Raw genomic sequence first — 16,495 nt, 5'->3', positions numbered from 1 at the left:
TTCTAACTCTCCTCATTTGTAAAAATAAAACAAATATATGAGAATATAGAGAAAAAAAGTAACTTAATCAAGTTCATTCTTTACACAATACTTAGAGAGATAAAAGTCTGAGAATTCGAGATTTTATTAGAAAGAACGATTAAAAAATAGTGAGTTTTTCCACGCTTTCCTTCTAAGAATGCTTCTTACGGATCTAAAGCAGCTAATTGAGTATGAACACCTGGCCTTAAAAAAATAAATAATACTCGATACATATACAAGATACGTATATGCATCAAATATGGTTTAAATTATTTATTATACAAGATATGGACATGTATGTTAGAGAATACATTAAGTTTTAATTTGTAGGAAATTAGTAAATCTTAAATATGGCTATAAAATTCTTTACGTATTCGAAATAGAACATATTACTTGAAAGATTAAAATACTTGAGTGAACTCAGCACATCTAAGAAATGCAGTTTCGAAAGTACCGCTGGTGAAACCATATCGACAGTCACTTGTTTTCTAAATTACGTTTGTCATTTTTTGTGTCAGCCATATTTGTTGTTGTCATGGTACCCCGTTAATCAGATGGCTGAGAGATCTGAAGAGGAGTCGTCTTCGGAAGAATATTCACCTCCAGAAGAAGATCCCGACGAATATTATGACCCCACATCTGAAAAGTACAACGCGTTACGCGCGCTTTACTATCCTGATCGTGCGATTCCACTTCTTCCGTGGGCGAAGGCACCCGTAATGGATAACTTAGCTCAGTATTCACTTGCCTCACGTGGAAAAAAACCCAGGGCTGTTGCAAAGGTTCGTTAATCACAGCGCAACTTCGTTATTTGTTTTCAGTCCCAAAGTGGGGTCTGTGCATGTTTTACTGATCGAAATTTTGTGTGAAAGATATTAGTACCAAATCAGTGTTTAATATGCGGAAACAGTTAACCGAGGGGGTTGATGTTTTCTGCATGAAGACGAGAGCATATGCTCGTTATGCGCGAATCCAACTTTAAAGTTGACTACACTGAGCTTCATATGTATATGAGAAGTTGTGTTGATCTGAAATATGTTGAATGCTATTTTCTGGTGTCCTCAAAAGCGTTAATACCATGTTCTGCATGCTAGTGCGTTGGAGAGTTAAATATATTTTACTTTGATTTTTACAATTTTTCCAAATTTTATGATTTAATAGGCTTCCTCCCAAGATGTAGGAAGAGGAAGATCAACAGAAATGCCATCTACTTCCTCCGCTGTGCAACGTCGTTTTCTCCCTCACCAAGGTAACGAAGGCACAATTCTGCAGTTCATAGTTTGTAGTGCTTAAAACGCATACGGTGATAGTACTATGGTCGTTATTATTGGTCAATGCTCGAGCTGATGTTGTATAAAAAGGTTTCTCGTTCAATCTCACGGTGTTGGATGGTTTGGTCTCTAGAAACTGACCATAATGGATACTGATTTCTCTGCAGGGTCACTAGTCTCTCGCATAACGTTTCATGGCATGCGAATATCTTTCATTAAAATGGCGGCGCTCGTGATTTATCCTCTATGTTATGACTTCATAAAAATACTGACGGCTTTCATCGGTGTGACACTAGTCTCAACACTTTGTTGAGCCGCTAAAAGTTACGGCGTATCCTGCTAGATGGCATGGCGTGCGCGGAGGCTTTTCCCGTCGTCGGCGGCGACTGCCATTTTCTTCGATGTCAGGGGGAATGTGAGGGGAAGGCGATGAACGCTTCGGCGGAGGTTGAGGTGACTGACTGGGTGGAGGGGAAGGGAAGCAAGTTGTTGTTCTTTGGATTCGTTCACCCCGGCGGGAGTCAGGAGGAGGGAGAGATGGATTCCGTGGAAGGCGGGGAAAGAAAGGCCCCTTAGCCCCCTCTCGCTCCTGTCTTTCATCTCCCCATCAACCCTTCGCCTCTCACATACTCTCTCGTCCGCACTTCCTGAAGCGCGGGATATTAGTACGTAATCGCCCCTACCCCTACCGGTAAAAATAAAGATTTTTAGGTTGGAATGGATTGCACTGCATTGGTACTGTCGGACCCCGGAAGCGGAGTGGCCATTGCGATTAGTAGAAGCAGCAGTTAAAAGAAGAAATAAAAAGGATTGTGACCGACCCATTCCGGTGCTAACTTCTCTCGGGGAAACGACCTTTCCCTCCCTCTATCTCTCACTCCACGACAAATCGCGCGAAAATGCCGGGAGACCTGGAACGGTCGCCACCTGGCATCACTGGGACAAACTAAAAGCTACAATCGGAAGTCCATGTTTACTGCTTTGCTGCTTGTCTTCCCCCTTCGAATGGTCGGAAGTATAGCACTGCGAGACGGCTGAGCGTGACTCGCACGCTTCGGTGACACCTTGTACTGCGGTTTCAAGCGTTAAAATCGATCCGTGGGCGACTACCTACCCCATCGGCATTTTTCTTATTATATCTTCTCCGGCAATGTGGAGCAGTAGGTTTTTATGATTACCGACTGAGATTACTGTCATTCTCGGCCCTTTTGCCGCTGTTCCTAAAATCATGAACTTCAATGTCACATATTTATATTGTTTAATTCTCTTCGGATTTGAATTTCTCTAATACAGAACTGAATGAAAAGCTCCGGCGGATTTGGAACCTAGGGCAATAGAACTAGCCAAGAATAAACAACATTATTGTATACCATATTAATAAGATTTAAAAAATAGCCGATACTTCATCGTCTTTTCCAATTAACCAAGTATAAGAAGAAAGATTTTTTGCATAAGACGTGTTGGGCACTTATTTGTTTGAGGTATATGATATAATAGGAAGAAATTGCTCTAATTATTAATAAAAAGACCAGAAATATTTACTAAGTTCCTATTCGTTGATTTATATTAATTTACTACGAACTCAGTATTCAGTTTTCAAGTACTATTCGATTTTACAAAAATTAATGTATTCAGTATTACAAGAGTTCATAATTAGCTTTGGATTAATACGGTAAGTGTCAAAGTCAATGACCAGCCTGTTTGAAGACAATTACTCGTTACTCGGGGCCACATCAGAACCAAATAAATAACGAAGGGGACTGTTTTGTCTGTTAACATTGAAATGCTTAAAATTGCTTTTACTCATTAATTTAAGCCTTATAAAATGTATACAGCTGATACATATTTAAGTCATTTAGAGTTTCATTGGTATGGCAAAGTTCTTTTCCTTAAATAGGCATTGGAAACACATTGGGAGAAGGAGGGTTGGGGGTTGGACGAAGAGTTTTCCAAAATCCTGACGAAAGAAAAAGTGGATATATTGATCTTTTTGACTCAAAGGTAAATGACCGCAGCAACTTGAAATGAGATACTGTCGCATAGGATAACAACTTTACGAGAGAAATTATTTTCGATCTCGGAAGGGACCCCTTAACATATTAAATGTCGTTCATTATCAAGTGCATCTTTCCTCTGCAGCTACAGGCCCTTATGATGTTCTACCTTTATTATATTTCCTTAATTGATTTTGCAGTAAAAACATTATTACCGGATTTCGCATGACACTACTGCATTAATAGGTGTTATAATAATGACATAGACTTAAAAAAATGTTACATGTAAATCCAGGACTCATTATTCATCACTGAACTCTTATAACAATAGTTTTCAATGACCGAGGGACAAATCAGAAAAAAAACATACGTTTCTCTAGAAAATATATCGGTTATTCGGTAACACAGTTCAAATATCTCAAATTATCGTTCCTCAATAAAATTATTACATCATAGTGTAAAAGTAACAGATCCATTATTGGGAACCTTAATCAATTTAGCATATGGAGAATACCTTTGTTCTCCTTCGGCAGGTAGACTCGCGTTCATTGAGTCGTAGTAGGGTCGAGAAAGGGGCGGATGGAAAAGAAAAAGGCCATCCTATGGTAGCTACTGCAATTGTAAAAATTTAATTACAATTTAAATATCGAGACTCGTGGTCTCTAGTTTTCGCATTTTTTCGGAAGAAGCGTTTAAGCTCCATTTCCTCCGCGAAAATAACTGGAAACGATTTTTGGCATCTCTCATGCCTGCCGGAACCTAAGCCGTAGACGTGTTATTCTTGCGCCACGAAGTTCGTTGAGTCTTGCCAATGGGGTTCCTTTATGATTCCTTAAAAAACTATCCAGGAAATATTTTGGCGAACGTTCAGACCGGTGATTTATGTTTTCATTCCTCTGTCACTGACCTTTTCTAGACCATTTTAATGCCCAGAATGACCTTTTATTTGTGGAACAATTACACCGTGTCATTCGTGAAAGAGCTCAAGGCGAAGCTCAGTTATGGTAAATCTTCTTTCAGTTTCAGTGGAACGGCCCGATATTTAGATGTGTAAGTGTATAAATATCATGCTCGCTGTGATTTGCTTGGATAGCACTGATTTATTCCGAAGAGACAGGGAAAAGTGAAATCTCGTTCCAAATTGAACATTTAAATGAATTTAGGCCTTCACTTACGGGTAAGCTGTTGATGTAAAAATACATGATATACGTAAGAGAATGTTAAACACGTATGCATTATATTCTTTCATGAGAATGATAGGGAAAATAGGCTGAAATGACTAATTATTTTTATTCTGGTGTAATAAAATTTGTCAATTGAGTGACGGCTTAGTCAGCTTAGTTGCTCGTTGTTAATAATTTGTGATGATTACATCGATGTTTTTTGCACTTCCTCCAGATCTTAATTTGTTTGGCTATACCGACCGTTGAATCCCTTCAGTTTCGGTCTTGCCATATTTTTCAATAGAAAAATTAAATATTGAGTCCATTTGTTTATTTTTCTTGAGTTAAACATATCTAACCTTGATGAAAACGTGATTTTATTAATTATTCGTTGTCAAACGCATATAGATGGCCCTGTCTGACTGTTATTCCTACATTTTGGCGACCCGAGTCATTGTATCCGGGGGTGGATTGCTCTCTGATTAATGGGTGGGTTCGTCGTGGTCATTTCACGTTCACTACGTTGTTTCATTAAAACATCCGTGGATTCTCATAAGCCAAAACAGAGTTTCTCCCACGGGCACACTCGGTACGAGTCATTTTCCCCATTGAAGACCCGAGGGGTGAGAAAAATTATCGCACTCATAATTCAATCTTTTTCTCCCATTTTAAATAGCATGACGCATCTGTCGTTCCCTGAGGTTGTTTAAGAAGAATGCGTGCTGTGGCCTACTGCCTAGTATGGCGTCTAATAATGTAGCCTAAAGGGAATCGAATAATTGCGACAGCTATTGGACTACCTCTCCCCACGAAATCTTGCGGCTTCAATTCCCGACGAATGGCATATATTTTTCTATTCGCTTCTTTGGTCCCTTCAGCTGCAGTACCTCGTCTGTTGGAGGATACTTGAAAATTCGGCTTCGAAACTTTTTGTTAATAACTGACGCCGGATTCCTCTTCACCTCGTAAATTCCTATCTACCCTACGTATTCCCCTAATCAATGGGGAATATCGACCAGGAAAGCGAAATATCACCCAGGCAATCGACCATTACGTTAGGGGTAGATATTTCGATGAGCTGATATTTTGATCCAAGAGCATCATGCATGAAAAAGTTGTGATATTTGATTTCTGCTAGGTGTTATGAAAACACCACCGACTTACAGTTAAGCGTGTTGCAACAAAATACGTATGCATGAATTGAACTACGCTGAAATCATTTCCAGTATTTCATCGAGTTTTGTCAGTTAAATGTAGGTGTTATTTTCGTGCTCGAAACGGGAGCGATTTTTGGTCGCCTTTAATCGAAACGGTCATTTATTTGGTGGGTCATTGTTTTTCCAGTCTCCAAACCTCCCCCCCTCCATTCCCGTCAATGGTTGTCTCTTAAGGCCTCTCTAATGATATATCCCGCCTCCTCATTTGTCTCTCTCCTTCGCCCCCCCCCAGGCATCACTCCCCCCTCACGCCCTCAAGGATTGCCAACGTCCGAGAGGTCCTCAGAAGGAAACGATAGCCCGTTGGGAACATCACTCCAGGCCATTTTTGTTTGACGTGCATTTATCACCAGCGGAATAGTTATTTATTCTATTGGGTGTGTTTTAGTGGTAACCACCGTTCCTTGAGTAGACAGTGTTATAATCGGGAGCCAATAGAGATTAACTTGAAAAAATTAAAAAAAACATTATCTAAGCCCAAGTTTTGGGTTGTATCCGGCGATAAATAATGGTCCATTGACTCTGAATGCTTCACCTCCATGTTCAACCGTTAGGTTTTTCCCTTAAAATCCACGTAACATTTCTTCTACTGTTGTAGGTAGCTAGGCGTTGATTTCGGTTCAATCTTTCATTGCGTTTTCCTTTGACCAGCTGACTGTGAATTTGCAGAGATAATCTAATCTGCAGGAGATGGGAGGCGTTTTCATGTGCTCATGCTAGGAATGTTCCGTTGTCGATATTGAAGGATTAAAGTCCCCTTTCATAAATTGTACATGCGTTGGCTTTTTGCGTTTCTGTTCGGGTTAATATCCAATTTCCCCATTAAAAGCATTAGACCTCAATTTTTCCTACGTCGAAAATAGGAAACACTATCCCTGAGTAATGGATTCTCGAGAGAAAATCTTTGATGAAATACCATTTCAATGCATGACAAGTGATCGGCTAATACGTGGGTGAGTGTCACTTGAAGGGATAATGTGTTTCGTGTATAAACCTTCCAAAGTAAAAAGAAAAAAGTCTCGCAGAGAAAATCAATGACAGGGGCTGTCTAATGGCTAGTGCAGCAACGGACTTACTGCATCCCGAGGGGTGAATACGGCCTCCCACTACGTTTTATGGGGTACATGACCGCTGACTGATTTTTTAAAAATTGAACGGTATTTGAAAGGGCACGTTGTGTATTTTTCCATTGAAATAATTAAAACAAAATGCTCACATTAAATTCAATTTAAAATATGTTTCTTAGCCAATTTGTATGCTTACTATTTCAATAAAATAATGCAGTAGGAAGTAATAAATTCGCTATAATTCGTTAGCGAGCTTGGAAAATATCTGTTGCGCGTCCTGATGATAAGTAAAGGTGGTCCATTACTGGACGAGTACGAGGAACGTTGGCAATGTAGACAATGCACGTGGTGCAATAACGACTTAGGTCGGAGCCGAAAGTCATTATTTTCGAGATACCGTAGTAGTGTTATTTCTGCTGCTCATACCCAGACATATTCTTGCCTGAAAGTTTTAATAGCGTCCTTAACGTCCGCCCCCCGCCACCTGAACAGACCTTGGGAGTATTCCACGAGGAGGAGCGTGTGCCTCTGTGACCCCGCACCTCGACCGTGGCATCGCGGTCAAGGATCCGCAGCTATTTCGTCCCGCCGGAAAAGAACGAATCCGAGATAACTTGCATGAGCGTTTCGTGACGCGAACACGGACACAATTCCGGCTCTTCCTCACACATCTCTTGCATGGTGGCATAATTTTCACTTTTTCACGGTTTAATGCACGGAGGTTTTAATCTAAAAAAATGAAAGGAAGGGAGAATTGCACGCACACAAAAAATACAAATAAAATCCTTTATCCCATACACGATCTGTTATCTCGTCCTAAATATCAATGTTTTTTTTTAATTTTGAGGTTCGACTGGTGATGAGCGCCACCAGGATTGAAGGTAGGAAGGAAGAGTATTTAAAAAATGAAGAGGCGTGCTAATAAATATCGCCCGTCGCGCTCATTCCTTTCTCCGAGTCCCCATGGAGACTTAAGCGGACAATCGAAAGAAGAGGAAATCTTCTCCCCTGATGCCAGTTATATAAAAGTAGGAATTCGCAGAGCTATGAAACGTGCGAGAATGCCATTGTGGATATATATGTATGCCAATTGGTGATAAAAATGATGGCGATGAAAGAGTATCCATTTACATCATTCCTTTTTTCATTTAATTTAATACAACCCTCTTAGAACTAGAATTTGGGATCTCCTCACCCCCTCCCCCATCACTCCCTCCAACTCCTCCGACACCTCGCCCCCTCTTTTACGTTTCCTTCCTTTACTTCCTTCCTCTTCCTCAACTTCCCCCAATTGCCCCCCTCTACGCCCCCTCCTACGCCCTCCACCCCCCGCTGCCGTCGTGGTCCCCATCCCATTCCACGCTTCCAACCCAGGCGTCGAAAGGTCACTGTCCTCCGGCTGCGTAAGATAAGGGCAGCAGAAGGATGGATTTGGGGGGCGGCGTAGGAGGAGGGGGCGTGGGAGTGAGGGGGAATTTTTAAGGAGAGGGGGGTAAGGGAAGAAATTTTGTGAGGGAAGATGGTGATGTTTTCGGGGGAAGAGGGAAAGAAGGGGGTTGAAACATACCCTTGCACGCGCATCCAAAGGAAGTCGGAGGCGGTGATAGAACTGACGGAGGAGAAGAGGAAGAAACAGAAAGGGAGAGCTGAGCAGTTGGTGTTGGTTGAACGAGCTGATGGTGGTCTGTTGTTTTGTCTATTTCTTACGATGAGATCGAGGGAGGGAGGGAGAGTTAAGGTGAAAAGGGTTAGCAACCGAGGAAACGGCTCGCGAGCCGACTTTAAAACTCCCGTCGTAACAGTGTAGCAAAGCGATCTATCTATAAAAAAGTGCTTTTCTATTAACCCCACCTCACGAATGTTATCACGGAAGAGTGAGTGTTACGACATATGTGATGACTCATCTAATAATTGCAGACTCGCATGTCTAGCGTTCAGTAAACAGCGAATTTTGGAGTTCTTCTGAATCACAAATAGATATAATTATTTTCATTTCGGTCGGAAGTAGCATCTCATAAAGTAGCTCTCTTGAGAAGTATAATAATAAGAAGTTTATGCAAATTCGATGCTGTTATCCGTGAAACACGATGCCCTTAAGCCCGTCAACGTGTCTGCGTAAGGTCTCCTCTTTCGATTATTGGAATGTTTTTCAAATTTATAACTTCCAGCTTTAACATTGAATTAAAAGTGACCGAGTGATTCACTGCCATTTTTTTGTAAGAATTCATATTTACGTACATCTAAATCGACAATATCTATCGACACTCGAATTTTCCTCTGACATCTACGGAATTAGTGAGACGCATACTATATCGGCATTTTGGATCATCTGGATAAAATTAGTGAATTATACTCCCAAAAATTCTTTTTTCGAGCCCAAAGTTCGTGATCTCAGCGATGCAAGGTTAAAGACCCCAACATTTTCAAACGTGTGATCTATGTCCTCATCGGTCTTTAGCCTCAAGAAAAATTTCATAAAATGTCGTTGAGAAATCTTCCACACAATTAAAGGCAGATATATGAAAACCCCATGTCCTATGACCATGGTGACATTTTTCAGGGTACAATGTGGATTTGTAAGTAAAGCATGACGTTCTTCTCATTCATTTGTTTTAGAAGTTCACCATAGGCCAATCAACACCGATGAGGTCAACGACAAATCCCTTCGTCATCAATCAAAAATAAATAGAAATATTTTTGGATACTCCGAAAGGTTATTTTCTAAAAACATGGAAAGCGAATGGCCCTGTCCTTCCTTGAAAAGGTTGACCACCCCTGGTATTGAAAGAAAAGGGAGAGGAGAGAGGAAAGTGGAGTGGGTGGGGAGGAGGGGGAGAGACAAGTAGGAGAAAGGGGATAGTTGATGCCCGACTCCCTCCGCTTCCCTCTCCATCTCCAATGCACCCATTCTTTGCCACCCCCACCTATCTCTCTAACTCCCTCCCCCTCTTTCGTCCTCTTCCAGTGGTCCTCAGGCGTCATGGGTAGGTGGTTGTCACTACTAAACGCCCGTGGGGTCAGTGGACGAAACCTGCCGGCCGTTCTGCCCACACCTCAGCACCCCTCCCTTCTCGTCTCCCACCCATTCTCCCTCAGCAACACCCCTCCTCCCCGTGACTTCCTTTCCTCACCCCACTCACTCGCCAATGTTTCGGAGGTGGTCTCTTATTGCTCGTGCTCTCCTTGGTCCCGTGATCCGCGTATTCACGTCGCGTGTTCACATCGTCCAACGGCCTTCTCTCCACCGCTCTCCTTAATCCTCCCTCTCGCTCTTCGCTCTCGGCGGGGAGGTGAGTGAAATGAAAAGAGGAAAAGGAGTATGCATCTTGCGGATGTAACACCGAAAAAGGAGCGAGTTACACTCCAGGGCTTCTCAGTTTCCTTACCGGCAGACGCCCCGATTCGAATCGAAGGGAGACAGGACTCGGACAGGTTCTCGACCCTTTTTCCCTTCCCTCTTCCGCCATTGTTTTTTCCTCTCAATTTGTGTGTGCGTGCATCTAGAAGCCGTCCTCTTTTCTTTTCGCTGAGATATATATCCTTTCGTGAGTAAAAGAGAAAGAATAAAGGAGAAAGTAGGCTCCTTTGATACAGGTCTTTTTTTTAATTTTTTGGCCGGCGTAAAAAAAATCGGGACTTCTCCAAAATTCCGTCCCATCGTCTTTCACATCGTACTCCGCTACCCACTCTTTCACTCCCAAAGTGAGTGGCCGTTCCGCGGCTTAGAGAAACACGGTTGTACGTGCTGAGGTGGGAAGCTTTTCCCGAGTAATATTTATAATGCAATGTTTCAAAGCCGCGTGAATTGAACCCCGATCTTCAAGAAAAATGTGATTGATTTGACTGGAAATGCTGAGTTTCCTTGAAGATTGCCTACGTCGTTCCTTCATAACGAATCTAAATACTGCCAGTTCCACTCATATTTAAAAAAAATTAAGATGTAGGACATTAATTGCGAGCTACTGCTCCTCTTCTGCCTAATTACGAAGTAGATCGGTCAATTATAAACACCCATTAGGTGTCCAAAAGATGGCGGCGCCCTCCAATGTCAGCCGTTAACGTGTTTCTATCTTGAAAGAGTTCGTTGAACTTTCTCCGAGCTTTAATGAGCTTACTTTCTTCGGACTTTCGATTTTACTCGAGACGACGGATAAAAATGCCAAGCGCTGAGAAAAATTAGGTCCTATGAAGATTGAGTTCTTTTGATAATAATATCACATATGATTGTGGCAATCGGTCGAGTTAATTGTCGCTTCGAATTATTGATAAAACCCTGCGCGGGAAACCGTGGAGTCTGGAATGTGCGACGATATTAATTTATTCTTTTTGTGATTAACTGAACACTTTCTCGCAATTTCCCGCAAAGAAGGAATTTTAATGATTGCATTCGTAAATCAAGAGGCCCCTCTTTGCTCCTTCTGAGGCATACTTTTGGTTACGAGAATGGTATGAGGGATGGATAGAGAAAAACATACGTGATGGCAAAGGAAAAAAATATCACCATTGCCGCAGCCCACATTCGTAGTTATTAGGGCTATCGATTCACGATGATGTCACCGACTTCCGGATTATTTCGATCGCACAGTAGGCATCACGATGGCAAAAGGCGCCTTTTCTCATTATGACAGTGTGGCAATAGGACAAGGAGCACACAGCTCGTTCATTTGTTTTAAAAATAGTTTTCAGGGATTTTTAAGGGGCATCTCCGTTCTAGACGTCAACGTACGATTAATTGCCATCTCAAACTACGAGAGGCAACTATTGAGCCCTTTATAGTGTGATATTTCGTTCTCTCTCTTTATCCACCACCATCCAGAAGAAATCCCGGCAGTAGGCTTGGACTCTTCTGGGGATATATGACGTTGATGATGATAATGCTACGAGGGTGAGTGAAGAATACGGCGGAAAGAGAATTGTGGGGTCTCACTGCAGAGTGAGAGGAAGGAGGAGTGGGAGTGGAAATCAAGAGTGGAGGAGTGTGAAAGAGGGAAAGGAGTAGGGAGAAGAGAGGTCTTTGAACCTTTCCCCTCCGAGGCACCCGAAACTGTGTGAAATCTCGCTTTCTACGCGGAGGGTGGGGGAGTGAAAAAATTACTTTATATATATATTAAAGAAAGGAAAAAAAGATACGGTCGGCATGGTCGAATTCTTCCGCCGGTCACTCGCCAGCCAGCCTTTCGAGGGTCTTCTCCCTTTCCTTGCCCTCCCTCCATTTTCCCCTCTCCCACTTTCTGTCCTCTTCAAACCGCACCCTACTCTTCCGCTTACACCTCCCCCTCTCCATGTAAACTTCCTCTCCTTGAAGTGAAAACCTCCATCCCTCCGAGGAGTGAAATAAATGGGAAAAATAAAATCGAGGGAAAAATTCGCGTGTTCCCTTTGCGTTACCCCATGCAAATTTTGTACGTTCTTTTTTATATATTCACGGCTCCAAAACTGACGAAAACGTAAATACTTCCCTTTGCGCTTTTGACGGTATGCCGTGCCTTTGCTTTGCATGCCTCTGTATTACGTAAAATACACTTTCGCTCTCCCTTGGACCCTACCTTTTATGGCCTTGTATTCGCACTTTTCCTTATTTTTCTCTTCCCCCTTCGCGAGAAAATAGGCGTCAAACCCACCCCGACCCCTCGTTTAATGTTTTCGAATTTCTCTTTTTTTCCGAATGAGTTATACTGCGTTTTCCCTTTCTGAAAATGTTTCGGGTAGAAAATTTCGATGACTCAAAGGCGAGGATGCAAATGCATACGTGAAATGAATTAATGCCACGCGGTTAGAGAAAAGCTATAGGAGTGGCACTGATTTGCTTGTAGGGTATGTTAAATAATGGGCTATTCAAATGGGCGCGACCTCCGGGAAATAAGATAAAAGCTCGCACTGGGCCATGCCACAAGTTCGCGACCCAGCAATTTGTGTAAAATCAGTAGTTTAATTTGGCCACGAAACCAGGAAAATAATAATCAATAAAAGCGATTTGTTCATCTAGTAAAACGAATGAGAAGTCTCGAAGAATACTATTTTGGTAAGTTCACAGACTTTTGCTGAAATAGTTCCTTGGCTGTTTTCTGTCACTAGATGAACGAAGTTTTGCCAGAGCAAACTAGGAGTGGCGATAACAATTCAATTTTCCTCAAATGGACATTATTTCAACTCGTTAATTGTTCCTTGTGTACTGCATTTTGAAAGGTAATGAAATTGTTGGTTGTATAGGGTAGTTCTTGCAGTATGAAAAAATTAGGGGAAATATTTAACCAATTACGGAAATTATGAGAGGAATAGGAAAGGAGAAGAATAAGGGCGGAGAAAAACGCGTCCTCGATATCTTCCGAGTTTACACTGTGCATCTTTGGTTGGAGGGAGTGTGCTGTTTCGAACCAATTACGTCGAATGGTTTATAAGAGGTAAACGCCACAATACCGAAGAAAACTCCGCCTCTTCCGCCTCTTTCGAGAATCGATTTTTGGCCACCGACGTGCGACACTTGCATATTTAAAACCGCGATTAAATCCGGTCACCTTCAGCAAGGTTTCAATCTCCATGCCCATTGTTCCCTGAGGGATAACCGAACAATGCTTTTGGCAACTGAATTACGAAATGAGTCGTGTGCCTACCTGTCAGCTGGCGGTCACCAATTGAGACAGACCGTTCTCCATGGAGCCTTAAGGGGGTGGAAGGGCGTTAAAAGTGTTGCCACGCAGCTGGGCCACGTGCTCGAATATGCCATGTGTAATTTCACCGACCGTGGACACAGGGTGACTTAACGTGTCCTTCATAGCCTATCTCTATGGAAGACATTGGGACAGAACGAAGGTTAACTTCGCTACCGTGGGAACCTTAATTCTTGCCGACGGTAAGCTTGCCGCTTAGCAAGATTGCCAAATCCCTTTTAATTCTCCTGGACATCAAGCTTACTATCTTGGTAGATGAAAAGTAATTGGTGGTCACCTTCAAATCTTCTCTAAGCGGAGTCCATTGAAGCTATCTGCAGAAAAATGCCGGAATTTACAGGTCAATCGCCCAAAAGTTCTTAAATATGATAAATAATTATGAACTAGCGTCTATTATGATTAAGCTCAGCGTAATAAATTGCGTTGTTTTTGCTTTCGGAGCCCTCAATCATTATTCCTCGATCCACCTCGATCGTCAAAAACTGTACATTATTTGTTGCTGTCCATAGGAATTCATAAAGTCGACTATATAAAACACAAAATACTTTTTTGGACATCATTGGTTCCCCGTGCGTTTCGCGGAATCCTAGTATATTGGCATACTTGTTTACTTGTCAGGTTTTTTCAAGGAGCTGAACCACCCAGAATGTACGCATCACCCATACCACAGGGGCTTGAACCTGTATGACATCTGTGTTGTAAGTTGGTCAGTATACTCCCGGCCACCTTCTTTAATTTTTTACCACAGCATTTCCCAATTTCTTTTGATCATTTTCCGAGTTCTGATGACTATTGTCGGCATGGCGACTCAAAGATTCAGTGCACAAATACTAATAATGCGCAGAAACCTCTCCTAGCGACAGAATGCCATATATCTGTCTGAGTTGCTTGTTTTGGGTTTTGTATCACTGTTTTATAGACCGTCAAGTGGCCCGCTGTCAGTTGGGATCGCGGATCTCCCATCGAGAAAAAAGCAATCTTCATTCGCATATTATGGTTTCGCTACCGCTGTCTGTGGTGATAGTGAATGAAGGAGTGTCGTCTAGGATGGATCGTATCCAGTGAAGACCGATGGACCAACCTACGCCTCCGAAACCCCTCCCACCATTCCTCTCCCCGACACTTGCCCGTCCCCCAGCGAGGAGCATTATCTTAGTCGTCATAGCTAGCGGCGTCATAGCAGTCTTAGGAGGCGGCCGGCCTAAGACCGTGTAGACAGCGCGTACAGGAGTGAGATGTGGTGAGGCAGAGGAAGAAGAGGCGGAGGGGGAAGGAAAAAAGTCATTTCCGGAGCGGCGGCATGTCGCTTGGAGCACGCACGGGAAAAAAAGGTCGACGAACTCGCAATTCCGCGGCTCTCCCCTCCCTGACTCTCTCGCCTCCCTCTTTCCAGCCCCGTAACACATCTCCTCCCTCCCTCTCCCCCTACACCCCCCGCATTGAACCACCAAGCGTCCATTTGGCCGTTTCCCTCCCCTCCAACCACTCCACCCGCGCCCGAAAAAACAAAGGAACCGACTCCATAACTGAATTCGTTAATTCCGACATGTTGGCCCGCGCCATTAACGCGGCATCGCGTACGCAGCTCCCTGACTCCCTCCTTCCTCTTTTACCTCTCCTCTTCCTCCTCCTCCAACTCTCTTCCTACCCTTTTGTTCTCCCCCGCTTTCCCTCTCTCCTCTCACCCTCCGCACTTCCTCCATTCCTCTCCAGCTCCGCGTGAGGCGGAATGAAAATTTGGGATTTGTTTAGAAGATGTTTTAATCGGACTCCGTATTGCTCTTTTATGAATCTGAGAGATCAGCTCGGGAGGCGGGGGGGGGGGGGGGGGGAGGAGCAAGTAACGCCCCCACGAGGACAATCTTGAAACGGGGTGAAAAATATAATTTCTCCCCAATTTCTACTTATGTTTACAAGGACTTTCGGCGAATTTCACGTCATGCTTCATTCTCGCCGAAAAGCTTTGCACAAATGAGTGCGTTCTTAAAAAATTGGGAAATGGAACTTCTATTAGAAATAATACAATGAATGAATTACAATAATTCCACGTATTGGAATCTAACACTGTGACTAACATGAGGTTAATATTTTACACAAGGAATAGAAATAAATGATAGATACCGTGTGGAGTGGTGCTAGTGATTTGTTTTAGGAGCAACTACGAGCCACAACTCGTATAAGGCTACGTGTATGCTTCAAATAAGTGTGATTATGCTTTCTTTGGATTAATGGTTGTCTTGGTTGCTTGGTGATCTTGCCTACTGCCTGATGTTTTATTTAGGGTAATATTGAAAACCATATGTACAGGGCTTGGTTGGTAGAGCTAAGAGTGAAAGAGAGGAGGAATGTAAGTCAGAGAGACATGGAATCATTGTCATCTCAGAATTAAGAAAGGCCCATGTGGGCTCTCGTCTTATCCGGTCCCTTAATAGCCTCCGCAGTGTCCACCAATTGTCGTCCAAGTAATGTCACTCAGAGTTCCGCCTAGCCTACAATCCGATCATTTGTCATTTAGGCATCAAACAAAATATCTTGATTGAAATATTGACAAGTAACTCATCCCTTCAATCCTGAAAATACCTGCCACTCATCCCTTGGCTCATACCTTCTACATTGAAATGCATCTCTAACTCAACCACTGCATGATTATAATATTAGGGTTATCCAGAGGTAAATATGCTATTCATTCAATGCAAATAAAACGTGAAGGACTAGTGCGTACCACAACCTATAAATTTTCAGCAACACCTTTTATCTAAATGTTTCTCGGAAATCAGAAGCTCGAGAAATTTACCCGTAAGTTACGGTATAAATTCGACTGAATACCAATAAGCCCCACTAAAGGAGTCTTTCAGAATTTTTACGGTGGAAAAGTGCGTTTATCGATTATGGGAACCATAAAAGTGTATGGAAAGCAAACATTTTTATCCACGATACTTACCCAGGGTGTTGTCATTCATTGTGAATATCGGTTTGGGTGGAAGCGTTAATGAGGACCCGAACGCATTATGTAAGCAATCAATGGTGAATATAAAATATCGTTAGAACCTATCTAGAATTACTGTTCTTACAGGTAGTTAAATTCTTTAGACAT

General features: G+C 42.6%; 1 protein-coding gene across 1 annotated transcript in view; it reads left to right on the top strand.

The window, feature by feature from the left end:
• The first annotated feature begins 553 nt into the window (after nt 1–553).
• Lsm11 (U6 snRNA-associated Sm-like protein LSm11) overlaps nt 554–16,495 on the top strand; it is a 53,385-nt gene continuing 37,443 nt past the window's right edge. Inside the window, exons 1-2 of the mRNA XM_071597276.1 lie at nt 554–803; nt 1,183–1,270. Of these exons, the coding sequence (XP_071453377.1) occupies nt 576–803; nt 1,183–1,270 (316 nt within the window). The 5' untranslated portion in view covers nt 554–575. The remainder of the gene's footprint in view (nt 804–1,182; nt 1,271–16,495) is intronic.

The sequence above is a fragment of the Hetaerina americana genome, unplaced genomic scaffold (assembly GCF_022747635.1).
Source record: "Hetaerina americana unplaced genomic scaffold, ioHetAmer1.1.p SCAF_84, whole genome shotgun sequence".
NCBI lineage: Eukaryota > Metazoa > Arthropoda > Insecta > Odonata > Calopterygidae > Hetaerina > Hetaerina americana.
Note: the sequence above shows the minus strand (reverse complement) of the source record. Positions and strands in the feature narration are given on the sequence as shown.